The sequence below is a fragment of the Apium graveolens genome, unplaced genomic scaffold (assembly GCF_009905375.1).
Source record: "Apium graveolens cultivar Ventura unplaced genomic scaffold, ASM990537v1 ctg8610, whole genome shotgun sequence".
Taxonomy (NCBI): Eukaryota; Viridiplantae; Streptophyta; class Magnoliopsida; order Apiales; family Apiaceae; genus Apium; species Apium graveolens.
Genome location: NW_027421324.1, coordinates 9,979 through 27,028, shown reverse-complemented (window position 1 = coordinate 27,028; position 17,050 = coordinate 9,979). Strand labels below are relative to the sequence as shown.

The window sequence follows — 17,050 nt, the reverse complement described above, 5'->3', positions numbered from 1 at the left end:
ACACGCTAAGCAATTTAGTGTTTTAGCTAAACGTTACCATTTTATGCGTTTCTACATACTATTTGGACTGTTTTTACATGTCGTGCCATTTTAAACAATATTCTACCCATGTACCATATAGGGCTAAAAACCGGTATACTTGGTGTTATTAATTATCTTTACATTATCAGAAGCAATTTGTACTTTACCCGAATGTGAAAGAAAACATTATACTTGAACAAGGTACATAATCTGACTGCAGGTTGGGTTTTTAAATCTTGTTAACTTTCTTGACTTTTAATTGTCAACATTGTAAAATTGACATTTGCTCCATGATTGTTGATTAGTGAGTTGAAGGCTTTTACTTGGACAGTAAAAATGTTTCACAAAAAACGTACTCGCCCTGTCTCTAAAAACGTGTCCTATTTATGTTGGACACGTTTGACAATACACACTTTTGATTGTTAATATCTTTAATTTTGTATTACTATTAAATATAAAAACTTCATTGTATTAAAATACTCATAAATACGAATTCATCAAGATGACTATATTTGATCTTATAGATTAGACATAAATTAATAGTCAATCGCTTACCATGAATAATGTCAAAATTCAAAATAGGAAAGTTATTGTACATGACTTTTTTTGAAATAAAGAATTTGTACGTGGTTACTTTTGTTTGGAAACCGTATTTTTTATAAAAAAAATTCAAAGTAAAATCGTAAAAGACTTTGAAAAGTAGCATTTATTTCAAACAAATAAACATTACTAACTTATTTTGAAAAATAAAACATTAAAATCTATAATGTTAACCGTCGTCCTGTAAAATGTCGTTCAGGTAAGAATAAATTCTACGAACTTCAGCAGAATTGGAATTTGACTTAGGTTCAGAAGTAATATCGTTTAGGTCAAAATCTCTACGAATCCGCTGAATAACATTTAGTTCAATCTATAGGAATTCTGGCAGAATGAATGCTTTGGAATAACACATCAACGGTCCCAAAAGTTCCCCGCCTAGCATGTCGACATCATCATCAATATTCACGTCTTCAACTAACTTTCCTTCAATTGCACTTCTAAGCTTTCCATGACATCGTCGAAACATTCCCCACAAAAAATTGTGCTTATACCCCTCTGTAGTAAAAAAGAAAAGATCATTATAATCAAGCACATGCTATAATCAGGTGGTGTATATATGATCCAATACTTCATCAAATGAGTTTTCACTTTATCTTCCCTCATCACAGATACCAACTAAAACTAATATGACAATACAAGTAGTACTATAAACCAAGCAAAGTGAAAGACGACCTGGCTCCCTTTTATTACGTTTAACATACTTGTGTTCATTTAATATGCATATACATATGCAGTTTGGACATATCACATGGATAAGCACTTTTTTCCTTAAAGACAGACATTAATCCCTATTTAATTTATGGCGCTGTTAGTTTAATTTCATATCAAACAAATATCCCAAGTCCATATTCAACAAGAAAATGTACTCTGAAAATACTGTACGGCCATTATCAGGGGATAGAGTAGCGTCTATATCTGCTATAGGAAGTTAAGAGAAAAGTACACAAACCAATCACAGAAGCACATTTATTTAGTGAACATCATTGTCAAAAAGGAAACAATTACGAATTCAAAGCAGCAGTCAGAAAAAAGAAGTTAAGGCTTATGAGAATATGTGGTCACATGGAATAACATAAGTTTTGCTACAGAAACTTATGAGACCAGTTTTATACCCAATGGGAACGTTAACCTTTACAATGGAAGAAAGTGAGAGCTAGGCCCAGTACACTGGAAAACTGCAATCTTACTATCTGTTGTTCAGATAAAATTAAATGAACTTTAGTCATGGTATCTGGACTAGGAAAATGAAGGAGCCTGTACACATTTAATATTTCTTTAGTCATAACTATGGAAGACAAAGAAAGAAAGCTGTCAACAAATTCATATTAATATATGTGGATTGATAATAATCACCAACATTCATGTACCCAAGAAACTCTTTGCCTACAATTTTTACTGTCCTGCCATTTCTATACCTACAAATATGATCTTAGATGTGAAAACAAATACACAGGCAAACTACAAAAGAGATAATACAACAACTTCACCAAGTACAAAATGTTTCTATAACCATAGGTTCGTATCATCTCAAAGTTATCAAACATGTGGAGGCGTCCATGGATCCAATCAGCATATAGCATTTGGAAACTTGCAACACAATCACTATCTTTTGCAGTTATATAATTTATTTATTTTTAAATACCGATTAAGGCCGTGTTTGTAAAGGGAAAAAAATAATATATCTGCAAAAAAGTACTTTTAAATAAACCGTGCGTAACTAGGATATACTTGTCATGTAAATTAATAGGAAAATACATCAAAAGTTAACCTGTAGGGCCACTCCTTTAAATCTTCCTCTGAAGTCTTTCGCAGTAATCCTTCTGTTTCTTGGGAGGAGGATAATGATCAACTCTTCATCCTTCGTTTCTTGCATGACCATTTGCTTCAACTGAAGCGGAGGAGCAAAACTAGACCTTCTCATGTTACAGTCATGCACACCACTTCCATGAATAAGTAAAATATGTATGATTTAATATTGTCGGTAAAAGATATAACATACATTAACTATGTAAACCATTCAGAATGAGTTGTGACCGGTCTCCGATGGAGTAATTTGGAATACGTACCCAAAAAAATTGATACCTCAAAGGTATAAATGACTAAATAATAAATATGGTATTTAGAGTATCCATATGAGATTTATAACTCCAAATGTGAATACTTAAAAGGTAAAAATTGACTACTTTTGCATGAAACAAATGTGATTTATGAGTCTCGATGATGGGTAAGACACTATGTTTCTTAACCTCTCAATATGGTTGCACTGATCACATAGGTATTATGTGGGGTAGTATTTCAATTCTAGTGAGATTTATCTATTTTTTTTGCAAAAAATCTATTGATTTTAGTTGCATGAATTTCTATAATAAAAATAAAATAATAGCAAATAAAAATATCTAAAAAAAATAACAACAAATATTACAAATCTTGCATTAATTTAAAAAGAATGGACAATTACCTGGAAACTATATGTCAACGGGGGAGGGGATTCATGGAGCATTTTCTTCATTGTTTCTGCAAGTATTTCAAAAATTTATGAAGTAGAAGTAGCAGTTCGATAATAAAATTAAAAAAAAATCACAGAACAAACTTAAAGATGGTAAAATAATTCAGTCCAATGGTCTAACTGTGCCACAATCATATGTATACACACACAGTATACACACACACATAGATAATCAAGATTGTATAAGTGAATAGAGTCTGGAAATTTCATATTCCTCCCTTCTATATATCTAAAATTGATATACGTTTTATGAGGAGATTTACTGCACATATTTTCCTCCACTAATCTTAGTTCATAATTAAGTTTTTACATCCCTTAATTCGAAGAAGAGTGTCACTAAACGGGAGATGATGACAACTATGCTCATTTATTGTGCACCATTGAAGTAAAAAACTAAGTACTAGGGAACCACACATAAGACTATACCTCAGATTCAAAAGTAATTGCATCTCCTTGTTCAGTGAAGCATTTTCAATAAGACAGGTTGTCTAGATAATCCAATGTTTCCAAACCTTCTATCCTCACTTCACTGTAAACCATATGAATTTTGGTCAGTCCAGGTAGCAGAAACAAAAGAGGACGAGCTAAATACTGTAAATTTCACTCCGGCAAGCCTTCATAGTATCAAGAAATCTAATTAAGCAACAAGATCGCAAAGTCTACATTCCTTCTCCTTTATTATTATGTGGCAAATGATCAAAATAACATTGAGAAGGAGAAGTGTCTAAATGGCACATCTGAAAAGCCTTCAAGTGTCACTTATGTAAAACATAACGCACACATGTGTTTCTGTTAGAATAATATAAGATCCTGTAAAGGGCCATTCTCTAATACCTTGAGGTTTTAGAGTAACTGGTTCCTCTACATGGTATCAGAGCTCAGGCCGGCAGAGGACTCAGGTTCGATCCATGCCAACCCCAACATTTCTCACAATTTAAGAGGGACACGAAAGACAAATTTATGCCCCAAAGATGGGCGCCCGTGATCCACTCTTCGACCCATAAATGGGCTTTCGAGTGAGGGGGAGTGTTAGAATAATATAAGATCCTGGAAAGGGTCATTCTCTAATACCTTGAGTTTTTAGAGTAACTGGTTCAAACGTGTCAGTATGATCATTTTTCTCTCATATTGTGTTGATAAAAGGTAAATGCACTTAACTTTATTTCACCTACTTAAAACAAATGAAATGCTTTCAAAAAAATATTAAAGCAGCGTTTAGCATAAGCCTCTTCTACCTTTAAGTAAGTAATATATTTCCTTAGAAACTAACAGTGAGAGGGAGTTGAAAATGTAGCATTGTACTCACTAGCACCATTTTGGTGATATGCAAAAGATTACTAAATGACATACATACATAGCACGAAAACGTCAACCATTTACAAATAGCAGAGGTTTTAATAGGTACTTAAATGTCACTGCCAACTTAGCCCAGTCCTGTTTCTATGATCTTTGTTTTATTTCATGTCACAACACATTACAACCAGTGACAGAGTATTTAGGTTCAAAAATCTTCCTCTGAAGTCTTTCGCGGTAATCCTTCTGTTTCTTGGGAGGAGGATTATGATCAACTCTCCATCCTTCGTTTCTTGCATGACCATTTGTTTCAACTGAAGCAGAGGAGCAAAACTAGAGAAAATTTTAAAACCTGCATCAAGTTATCGGTACTATGATTTCAAATAAAAAGACTGCAACGTGAATATAACGATAATTGGTATATACCTTGGGAAAACAAACAGAGATTCCTCCTCGCTTGCATTATAAGGCCTGGGAACCTTCAGAAAACATTTAGGAATATAATTAAGATTACGCCCGGTATTGTATATTAAGCAGCATAACTTGATTACTCAATCACTCACTCAACAAATACATAAGGCACATTTTAAACTTAAAACTATATTCGCCCTTTTGTTTATAGTTTCTAAAGTACATTTTTTGGTCATTCTGTAATGCACCATAACCCAGAAATTATATTCTCAAGAAAATTCTATCATGGATCACTTACAGAGAGATATTTCAAAGAGCAAGTTGTCGTTAGAAGCACTTAAACAGCGAGCCAAAAAAACAACTTAAGACTACAACCTAATTAACTACATAGATTGCAATTACCAGCAAGAAAGTCTGCACATAACCATTATACACTTCAATGCCAGAGGGCACAAGAGGCAGTAGTAGTGCAAGAAAGTCTACATGTTGTACACTTTAATTGTTGTACCACACAACAGGGAGAAGTGGTGTCTGTTTTGAGAAACATAATTGTGGAAAAGTTTCAATATAATTTGTCATCCAAAGTTAGATGGGTCAAATTAGTTTGCCTAAACTCTTGATCGGAACATCGAATATTGGGTATTATTCTCTTAAAAGATTTTTATGTATGTTCTGCGTTTTACCGAAAAGAAATAGTGATTCATGTATTTGTGTAATGAGAAATATAAATCTTTTGCGATGCTGGTGTATTGTGTCAGAAATCGGATTACAGCTTATGAGTCGAATCCAAAAACATCAAATATAAGCAGCAGTGGAGCTCTGAGGTTGGTAAGAATAAGGTACTAAGATTTATAGAAGGGGAAGAAATAAAGGAGCCTGTACACATCTAAGAATTCCTTGTTGTCTACAACAGAAGACTGGAAGGTCAAAATGAAGACCCTGATTAGAAGTTATCAAGACATTATATTTGAGACCTCATTCATCCACCAAGGTAAATTTCATCAACAGTCGTGGAAAAATAACTAAATAAGACTATATATCTACAAATCATATGGGCCAATAAGGAATCTGAACAATTACTGAAGCGAAAAGTATTCAATTGGGAATATGAACAATTACCGAAGAGGAAAGAACTAAGTTCTCTACTATATATGCAAAAAGATTAATAGGGGCTTTAGAGAGATATTTAAGGGACTAGAGTAATTATCTTTATATTTGCTTTCTGCACCCATATATTATTCTGGGAATTACCAGATCCAGTAGGTGCAGCTGCTTTAAATAATTGGACTCGGGTACGGAGATTCAAATATATCCAAGTATCAGATTTGGCACTTTGAAAGACTTAGAACCTGGCAACACCATTTGGCGGTTGGCACATATATGGGGACACGACATTTTTTTAATTTAAATTCATTGAATATAATAGGTAGAGTTTGGGGGCTAGAAACAGAGCTAAAATTTTTATTAGGTTATATATGCTCCTATCATGTTTCAATGTTCTATTTCCTGTAATATTTTCCTTATTGACATTTATTTCCAAGTATTACTTATAACCAAAAATGAATGTGGACGGTATCCACTGTAGATTTCTTCTTTATACACTACACGCATATCTACAGTTCTACTTGTGGTGGTTGACTTTATTGTCTTCCATCCCCCATTCATTTTTCCCCATCCCTCCATCATCTACCCACATCTGCAAACATATTCAAATTCACCTTTAAAGCACCGGTAGATCTGCAATTATTACAGGAGGGATGCTTTTTACGGCAAACTTCGAATATTTTTTGACGAGCTACAATTATTTTCCAGTAACAACAAAGTAGGATTAAGTTTCAAGACCATATATCAAATAATACTCATCTCAAATAATGCAGTACAAATAATGCATTATAAATAATGCAGTTTCAAGACCATATATCAAGTAATGCAGTACAAAGTACAAACACTACACTCGCTCTTAACAAAAATCAAATTGTAAACTGAAATTATAAACTATTAATTAAAAACTCCTTTTCTTGAATTTGATTTTCTACTCTCAATTTATTTATACTGTTTTAATTTTGCAGGTGATTAGATTTAAATTTCCATTTTAGGGCTTTCATTTTAGGACTTTCAGTTAGGTATACATCTCTAACTAGTCTAACTGATTACGGCTTCAATTTATCTTTCTTCCATTTAGTCATAGGTTTAGCATTAAAGGGCAAGTGTATCCTGCGATTCTACCTGTTGAAGATAAGAAAGTTACTGGTAAGGTTTGTTTAATAATGATAATCCATCTTGACTTTCAGCCTGTATAACATTAATGATATATAGCCCTCTATAGTATTAATAATTTCCATTCTTTATGTAGTTATGAACATTTAGATATAATCTTCAAATTACTTACTTCCATGTGCTGATTCTCTTACTATTATCATAGAACTTTTGAGCAATTTGCATCAGGTTACATAGGTTTCTATAGCTTATCCAATGTAAAAATTCACATAACCCGTTGTTCTAATAACTGAATCTTCAAAAGCAATAATATTTTTCATATGCATATCATCACTATGTACTAATCTGCAAGTTGTAATTATATTTAGGAATTTCAAGTTGCCTCACTTTCTGATGGGGATTATAAGAAAAAAAAATGAAAGAAATTATTTATGAACTTGATTCGGGAAAATTCCATTGTCTGCAAAATTACAGAGTATGTGCGTATTGCATTGATATATGAAATCATTAGTACGTGGTCAACATGCCTGCTGCTTTATCCTCTTTGTTGCTTCTTGTTTATGTATGCACTAGTCAAAAAGAGAACTAATACTAAACATACAGATTGGTTTTACAAAAACAAAGTTGTAGCCAGTGTCCTACTTACCAAAGCTTGTTGCAGACGTGCATTCTATTCTTGTAACACGTTCAGTTTCGCTTCCAAGTCATGAGTATAAGCCTAGCCAATCAGAATATATGAAAACAAACTTTAGAAACAGACTTGGTGTGGCCCTTTTAAAGACCATGATTCGTACTTATTTTTTGTGAATATTTCTTCTTAAATAGAAATTATAACAAAATATTTTTTTTCTGCAACCACTTAACAAAGCACTAAGTATCACCACTGTGCATCTTCCATATTAGGCTCAATCGATTATTAATCATCATCCCAGATGATCCAGTACAATTGAAAATATGATACATGAGAAAATTTATCATTTATAGAGGTGGATCGCCCCTGAAGAATATATGAGTTTCGGCCATAATCATATACAAAAATGGTAATATATCTTAATAAAACTAAGCGGACTTGATACTTATGGCTTATATAATGGTTAACTAGACACCTCAGAGATCCCCTAATTCTATTCTCTTTTCGAATAAGGTTTCTCAAGCTCTAGGCTAAATATTCTACTTGACTCATTAATTTATTCAACTACAGATTCGACTCATTAATATTCAATTGAACTAAATAAAGTAAAAATGTTCGAGCCCATAAAACATAAATTGCTCCCACCATAACATTCAATTAATTACAAAATCACGCTGTGTGTATAAATAAAAAATAGCAGTTAAACCAATAGAACAATATCAGATCAAACACAAATTTATATTAATATATATATTTATATGACTGTATTTATATATTTTTATATATATATATATATTAATGTATTACTTGGGTTTTAAGTAGTATAAGTTTGTAGATCTCTAAATACAGGAAAGAGTTTCAGTGGCAAAAACAGTAATTACCCATGGCTAATGCAATCGATATCTAGTCTATATTCTAGAAAGATAAGTATGCTGGAGGAAGTGTCACCTGAAATAACATTTACAATATATGTAGTTAGATCGCCATTGAACAAAATCAATTTGTTAACACTGAGTTTATAGTTTATACGTATCATTTCAGTGGCAAAAACAGTAATTACCCATGGCTAATGCAATCGATATCTATTCTATATTCTTGAGCATAATAGAAAGATAAATATGCTGGAGGAAGTGTCGCCTGAAATAACATTCACAATATATGTAGTTAGATCGCCATTGAACAAAATCAATTCGTTAACACTGAGTTTATAGTTTCTACGTATCATTACGAAATAGTCAGTACCTGGATTATTGTTGCCTTTAACACTTCACCATCTAATCCTAAATAAAGACAGGCAAGGCCCCAACAAATTGGTCCCATGATAAACCTCCAAAGGATGCCGGTAATAGGGACTCCAATCGACCAATTTTCATCTATCTTTTTATTAATTGCCATGAATAAACCTGAAATATGCATAGCAGTAAGCAAAGCATATATATGAAGAGAATCTGGCTATATGTAAGGATGTCTACAACAAATTCAGATATTATATCTAATCAGGAAGAGTCACAGATTAGATTATAATGTGTAATAAATCCGTCCTAAATAACCTTAATTATTTTTTTAATGAAGGCTTGCAGACTTGCAACTGCTATCATCAGGTAACTAAACCACTTTCCTTATTAGGCACTGATCTGTTTTTTTACTTGGCCTAATGTCCAGATAATGTGTGTGTGTATGTGGAATTGTATGTAGCTATGAAGAAGTTACACGATGGACTCGGGAATTAGTGCTTTGAACTTACCCAAGCAGAACATGTAAGTGCCCACAGCTGCTTTCGACACAATCAAAATACATTCCTCCATAATGCTTGGCATCTCAAAATGCAACCTGAAGCATAATTTCCATCCAGAAGTTAGCATGATGATAACATAAAAAAACCGATTAATAATATCTAATTTTAATTGTCAAAGGTTCACTGGTTGGCATAATTCACGAAAAGTGTCTATATTTGAGTGTACGCATGTGTATAAGGTATGGGGATTATAGGAAAATCTCTATACACAACTAACAACGATAATTAGAGCTACTATTATCATAGAACTTTTGAGCAATTTGCATCAGGTTACATAGGTTTCCATAGCATATCCAATGTAAAATTCACATTACCCGTTGTTCTAATAACTGAATCTTCAAAAGCAATAATGTTTTTCATATGCAAATCATCACTATGTACTAATCTGCAAATTGTAATTTTATTTAGGAATTTCAAGTTGCCTCACTTTCTGTTGGGGATTATAAGAAATAAAAATATGAAAGAAATTATTTATGAACTTGATTCGTGAAAATTCCATTGTCTGCAAAATTACAGTGTCTGTGTGTATTGCATTGTTATATGAAATGATTAGTATGTGGTCAACATGCCTGCTGCTTTATCCTCTTTGTTGCTTCTTGTATATGTATGCACTAGTCAAAAAGAGAACTAATAATAAACATGCAGATTGGTTTTACAGAAACAAAGTTGTAGCCAGTGTCCTGCTTACCAAAGCATGTTGCAGGAGTGCATTCTCTTCTAGTAACACGTGCAGTTCCGCTTCCAGATAGCGAGTATAAGCCTAACCAATCAGAATATATGAAAACAAACATTAGAAACAGACCTGGCGTGGCCCTTTAAAGACATGGTTTTAATCTAACAAATTTACAGTCATACTTATTTTTTGTGAAATTTCTTCTTGATAGAAAGTAAAACAAAATTATTTTTTCTGCACCCACTTGACAAAGCACTACCCACTTGACAAAGCACTAAGTATCACTTTGCATCTTCCATATTAGGCTCAATCGATCATTAATCCTCATCGCAAATAATCATACAAATGAAAATATGATCATGAAGAAATTTACCATTAATAAGGGTCGCTCACTCCTTAAAAATATATGAGTTTCCACCAGAATAGTCTACAAAAAAAAGGTAATATATCCTAATAAAACTAAGCGGACTCGATCCCTATGGCTTATATAATGGTTAACTAGACACCTCAAGAGAGGTCCCCAAATTCTATTCTCTTTTCGAATAAGGTTTCTCAAGCTCTAGTCTAAATATTCTACTTGACTCATTAATTAATCAAGTCTAGATTCGACTCATAAATATTCAATTGAACTAAATAAAGTAAAAATGTTCATAAATTGCTCCCACCATAACATTCTATTAATTACAAAATCACACTATACGTATAAATAAACAATAGCAGTTATACCAATAGAACAATATCAAATCAAACACTAAATTCTTCGAGTACAACTAACAACGATAAATAGAGCAATAAATCCATGTCGAATGAACATACTCAAGCGCAACAAAACAACACAGTAAGATCGCAGTCAATAAAACAAACAACGTACATGTATATATGATGATCGCATTCAATTAATTAAATCGCAATAAAATGAAGAATTACCTGGAAACTACACATGGACGGGGTGAGCACTTTCTTCATTGTTTCTGCAAGTAATTTCAGAAATTCAAATAAAAATGAAGAATTAAATTAAATAAAAAAACATAAATTATACTCAGAAAAGATTGTATAAGTGAATAGAAATTCGAAATTGACACCTTATACTCGATTTCACCTCCAAAACCATGGTTCGATGTTTGGTGAACCTGATAACCTTATAACCTTATAACCTGTTAGAAGTACAAAATGTTACAAGTACAAAATACAAATTAAGATAACAATATAACTTACTTAGGGTTGACAAAATGTCTTCGTCTTGTTAAAGTCCAGGCATATCTCTTACAACATAAAGTATTATTTATATTCATAATAAATGTAAATATATAAAAAAATATATTAGAATAATCAAATTTTAACCGGGTTTTTAATCGGGTCAGGCCGAGTACGTAAATATACATATAATTCTGAAATTATTACTTTATATTTTAGTTGGGCCCTTGATAACTTTCTAATTTTTTTTATCTGATACTCTTAGCGAGAATATTACTTTACGACCGAGCACCAAATTACGATTGACAAAATTTATACCTAAATAAGGTTATAACTTTATCCGATATTACTTAATACAGGTTTAAGTGTAGATATAACAAAAAGATTGCGGTTTACATGATCAGCCTGTACAAATACTCATGCTGGCCGGTGAGCATTTTTTCTGTTAATTAGCTGCATGTCATAACTAAAAAGTTTTAAAATCAATTACAGAAATACCAATTCACATTTCTAAATCCATAAACTCTTCTCTCTCTGAAATTACAACATTTCTATGGTCTATGTTGTTTCAGCAAACACCAAACAAAATATGTTTTCATCAACTACATCTTTCCGAAATATTGCATGCAAATCAAAAAATGTTGTTGGTAACTAATAATATCCATGACAAAGATCTATGTTGGACAATTATTGTTGAAGTTAATAGTAACCAATAATTAAAATAACTTCTCTCTCTCGCATGAGAGTCGGCCGCCCTAATTTCACCTAACCCTATCCGCCCTACCTTCTTTTTCACCCTTTCTACCTATCTCTATCTCCATATTTATCTTCATCCCCTACTTTTATTCACTTTTTCTTTAATAAAATCGAGATTTGTTTTACAAAACTCGAAAAATTCATTACAGTTATTCACTTTAATTTTCAGATATACTAAGGTAAGAGCTTGGATTTTATAATAAAATTCAGTTTTTGCATTCAAAATCTCTAGTCTAACAACATATTACAATTTGGTGTTATTCTGAGATTTTTGAAGACAACAGTCATTTAAGCCCAATATTGATGCCTAAAGTCTAAATTGGATTCAGTGCCCCACTCCCGCGGCCCAAGCCCACTCATTGTCTACTTCAATATTTGTTCCATATGACTATATCACATATATTTTTCAAGTATGTTTTGAAATTTCAAGTCATATTTTTTTTGACAAAAATGTTTAAAGGATTTTAAATATGAGTAACAGTTCATGATTTAATAGTTATGAGATTTTTCTAAATTTATATAGTTTTAATACAACGTTGATTTTGTGGAGTTCGAACTTTGGCGCCCGAAATATGGGTTTATTTCTAATTATCTACTTAAATATCTAAATTAATTATATCGACTATAAAATATTACATACAGGAGCACCCACGTGTAATTTACATGTCATTCTTATTATATAGGAGTTAAAAACTAACAGGACGGAACCAGAAATTAAATTTACGGGGGACCGACTAATATTTGAAGAAACCAAATTACATTATTTTATATTTTTTTTCAAAATTTAACACTAAAATTTCTGCGAACTTAAACAGTTGAGAGATACCGAGACTCCCTCCAGTGCCCTCTAGTTCTCCCTCTGAAAACTAGGTCAAGCTTCTTGCACTAACAAATTGCAGAAGATAAATAAGAATATTAACCAGGTCAAGCTCAATGCAATGAGTGACACATAAGAATATCTACTTTTTATCGATATTGCATGTTAGTTAATATTTAGAAAAAATCTGGTTAGTGCGTAATTTCGTATCACACTTTAAAATTTTAGATAGACTCGTAATATGGCGACCCTTTTTGATATAATTGGCGAAGGATGGGTTTTGGGATTGTCTGACACACATGTTAAAAAATTATTTTACGATATAATAATTAAACTGAAACAAATAAACATTATTATCTAAGTTTGAAAAAGAAAACATTACAATCTATAATGTTAACTAGAGAAATAACCTTTAGGTCAATCTCTAAGAATTCTAGCAGAATTATAAGATGACTGGTTTGGTGGTTTGGAATCACGCATCAACCATATTCACGTTTCATCAATATTCACGTCTTCAACTATATTTCCTTCCATTGCGACGTTGAAGCATTCCCCACAAAAAACCGTGCTTGTACTTGTACCACTCTCTAGTTAAAAAGAAAAAATCATTATAATCAAGCACATGCTATAATTAGGTGCTGTATACATGATCCAATACTTCATCAAATGAATTTTTACTTTATCTTCCCAGATGATGTTTGAAGCGGCCGTGCAACTACAACCAATATGACAATACAAGTAATACTATACGCATAGCAAAATGAAAGATGACCTTGCACCCTTTTATTACGTTCAATATACTTCTGTTCATTTCATATGCATATACATAGGCAATTGGGACAGCATATCTCATGGATAATCACTTCTTTCATTAAGCCGGACCACTGGGCCCTTAAGTTTTTGGCTGAGCAGAAAGTGAGAAAGTGGTTGCAGCATAAATGGATAACAAATTGATGAAGTACAATTATACAAATCTTTACAGAAAAGTTCAAGAATATACTGTGCGCAACAGAAGGCCTTGGATTCCTGTTTTAAAGAATAGTTTTGAAGGAGGGGTTAAGGACAGAAAAGCTAGAGTAGTATAGCAAGGGTGTTGTAATCTATTACTGTAAGTAGAGGTTTAGTATAAAAAGATCATCAATATTTTAATTACGTTCATGTTTGAACTATTATTCAGAAAATAGAAGTTATTATTCCACCAGCGTCTCTCTCTCTCTCTAACTGAATCCTATCAGATTCTCTTGCATTTCAAGCTTAAAATTTCTATTCCTTAACTTGTTTTACTGTTCTAAGAAATCTAGCACACACAAAAACATCAGAAAAACAGAAAACTACATGTCAAAGCATAACACCAAATTTAATAGTGTCGTCATAGATTTAGTAATTTTATAGCATAAAATGACAAATTATAGCATTTAAAAAAGAACTCGCATAAATATTTAGCCAAAGGAATACTTGATTGGCATATAATAGAATTACTTCATCCAAGATGCAACTCGAGAAGTTTTAGTGGGAAAAGTTTCCTCAACTGTATGCACATCAAAATCAGCATACAAATTCTTCCGTTCAGTATCTCTAGTAAGCTTAAGACCTGAATAATAGACATCGACTCCAAATTACAATTAAGCTGAAATTAATAGAAGCACTTTATGGACTCAAATCATCATTTTAACAAATCACACCATGGAAAACTTTTGTCTGCTGTAAATTTATACGTTTTACATCTACGTTTTACAAATTCAAATTCCAACATTGTCAATTACTCTATGAATTAAAAGGTGTTTATTCAAATACCAAGTATAACAAGAAGAAGGAAATTCCTATTTAAATTATGGCGCTGTTAGTTTATTTTTACATTAAACAAATACTATCAGTCCATATTCGACAAGAAAGTTTATTCTAAAAATACTGTACGGCCATCATCAGGGAATAGAGTAGCGTCTAGATCTGGTACAGGAAGTTACGAAAAAGGTACACAAACCAATCAGAGAAGCACATTAATTTAGTGAACATTGTTAAAAAGAGCCTGTACACATTTAATATTTCGTTGTTGTCTACAACAGAAGACTGGATGGTTAAAATTAAGACCCTGATTACAAGCTAGCAAGGCATTATATTTGTGACCTCATTTATTCACTAAAGTTAATTCCTTCAACAGTTGTGAAAAGTAAGACTATATATCTAAAGATCATATGCCAATCAGGAATCTGAACAATCGCCTAAGAAGTATTCAATTGGGAATATGAACAATTACCGCAGAGGAACGGAAGGAATACCAAGTATTTATCTACTATATATGCAAAAAGATAATAAATAGGGTCTTTGAAAAAGATGAAGAGACTAAAGTAATTATCTGCACCTTTTGCTTTCTGCACCCATGTACTATTCTGGGCATTACCGCATCTAGTAGGTTGCAGCTGCTCTAAAATAATTGGATGGACATTAAAGAAGAATCCACAGTAATAATATTTTGAGGCTTCATCTGAGCCAATCACGGTCAGATGCTATGGATTTAGATGGCCTACAACAGCTTCCTCAAGCAATTGCAGAAAACCAGGGCAATATGGTTGCACTGATGACATCAGTAATATGTTGGGTAGTATTTCAATTCTGGTGGATTATATTTGTTGCTGTATATATTTTGTTGAGATTGTTTGACGAATTGATTAAAAGAAAGGTCGGAAAATGCTACAAATGCGGACTGAGTTGGCTCATGATCAGGGAGAACCATATTCAAAACTCAATTTTTTTGAGAAGCATCTACAAGAGAGGCGGTGTTACTTATACCAATTTACAGCAACCTGAGCAGCATGTCTTAAGGGATGAAAAGAGTTCACAGCATTCACGTGATGGAGAGCGCCTTAAACAGGAGGCAGAACTCGAACAATTAGAGAGTGATACCGACAGGCTTAGGACTGAAATTTTGAATATCCAAAAGGAACAGGAGAATGCAGATAATTATCTGTTATCTGTTAAAGAGAGGCTGAGAAGGACTGAACAGAAGCAACAGCAGATGTTCATTAGCATGGCCAAAGCATTTCAGAACCCCTTATTTAGCGAGATTCTTATGCAGCAGCTCAGGCCGAAAGAAGCACTGGAGACTGCTGGAACTTCAAAGAAACAAAAGCTGATTGCTCCACAGTGCAACAAAGGTCCAGCGGAGGCATCCTATTATCCTATATATGCAAAAAGTTATAAATAGGGTCTTTGAAAAAGATGAAGAGACTAAAGTAATTATCTGCACCTTTTGCTTTCTGCACCCATGTACTATTCTGGGCATTACCCCATCTAGTAGGTTGCAGGTGCAGCTGCTCTAAATAATTGGATGGACATTAAAGAAGAATCCACAGTAATAATATTTTGAGGCTTCATCTGAGCAAATCACGGTCAGATGCTATGGATTTAGATGGCCTGCAACAGCTTCCTCAAACAATTGCTGAAAACCAGGGCACTTGTTAAGAAAATTATAAGAATAAGTTTATAACAAGATCAATAATATTAATCTAAAGGAACTTATTACTAGACCTTCTCATGTAAAAGTAATGCACATGAATGATTACTGAACATGAAAATATGCAAGATATAAATGATGGTCAACATGTCTGCTGCGTAATCCTCTTTGTTGCTTCTAGTTTATGTTTGCACTAGCCAAAAAGATAACTAATAATAAACATGCAGATTTGTTTTAAAGAAACAAAGTCGTAGCCAGTGTCTTACTTACCGAAGCATGTTGCAGACGTGCATTCTCTTCTTTTATCACGTGCAGTTCCGCTTCCAGATCACGAGTATAAGGCTAGCCAATTAGAATACATGAAAACAAACTTTAGAAACAGACTTGGTGAGGCCCTCTCAAAGACCACGGTTTTAATCTACCGTATTTACATAGTCATGCCTATTTTTTGTGAATATTTCTTCATAAATAGAAATTAAAACAAATTTATTTATTCTGCAACCACTTAACAATGCATCTTCCATATTAATCCTTTACGATATAATCATTTCACTGTAAATGAACCGTAAATGTTGCCCTAGGATAAAGTTAAGTATTAACAATAAATTTTCAAATTATAAGGGTTTGAGGCTGGAAATTTCGGATCGGGGTCCATTTAAATAGAAAAAACAACCACAAAAATGAA

The 17,050-nt window shown here is 32.8% G+C and overlaps 1 protein-coding gene and 2 long non-coding RNA genes across 4 annotated transcripts; all 3 read right to left on the bottom strand.

Annotated features, from left to right (window-relative positions):
- Nucleotides 1-810: 810 nt before the first annotated feature.
- On the bottom strand, nt 811-3,683 carry LOC141705158 (uncharacterized). Its single transcript, XR_012568233.1, has 4 exons — nt 3,554-3,683; nt 3,080-3,135; nt 2,390-2,534; nt 811-1,116 (listed from the first exon to the last, which is right to left on the bottom strand). It is a non-coding gene; the product is annotated as an uncharacterized LOC141705158 (long non-coding RNA).
- Nucleotides 3,684-8,616: 4,933 nt separating this feature from the next.
- Nucleotides 8,617-10,236, bottom strand: LOC141705193 (auxin efflux carrier component 5-like). The gene is made up of 4 exons (XM_074508248.1): nt 10,163-10,236; nt 9,424-9,509; nt 8,922-9,082; nt 8,617-8,816 (listed from the first exon to the last, which is right to left on the bottom strand). Exons 1-4 carry the CDS (start codon nt 10,183-10,185, stop codon nt 8,736-8,738), a joined length of 351 nt encoding a protein of 116 aa, XP_074364349.1. The 5' UTR covers nt 10,186-10,236; the 3' UTR covers nt 8,617-8,735.
- A 397-nt stretch (nt 10,237-10,633) lies between these two features.
- LOC141705186 (uncharacterized) lies at nt 10,634-16,086 on the bottom strand. Of its 2 annotated transcripts, none has more exons than XR_012568239.1 (4): nt 15,274-16,086; nt 13,325-13,501; nt 11,230-11,301; nt 10,634-11,118 (listed from the first exon to the last, which is right to left on the bottom strand). It is a non-coding gene; the product is annotated as an uncharacterized LOC141705186 (long non-coding RNA). The 2 variants fall into 2 exon arrangements; XR_012568240.1 differs by lacking the exon at nt 15,274-16,086 and adding an exon at nt 14,394-15,070 and having other exon boundaries at nt 13,325-13,499.
- Between the last annotated feature and the right edge of the window lie 964 nt (nt 16,087-17,050).

What these genes read in the sequence shown, in the direction of transcription:
- LOC141705193 (XM_074508248.1), bottom strand. Translation starts at nt 10,185, where the DNA reads ATGCACTCCTGCAACATGCTTTG. An exon ending in CACTCCTGCAACATGCTTTG is followed by an intron (nt 9,510 to 10,162) that starts GTAAGCAGGACA and finishes ATTATGCTTCAG; the next exon opens with GTTGCATTTTGAGATGCCAA. An exon ending in TAAAGGCAACAATAATCCAG is followed by an intron (nt 8,817 to 8,921) that starts GTACTGACTATT and finishes ATGTTATTTCAG; the next exon opens with GCGACACTTCCTCCAGCATA.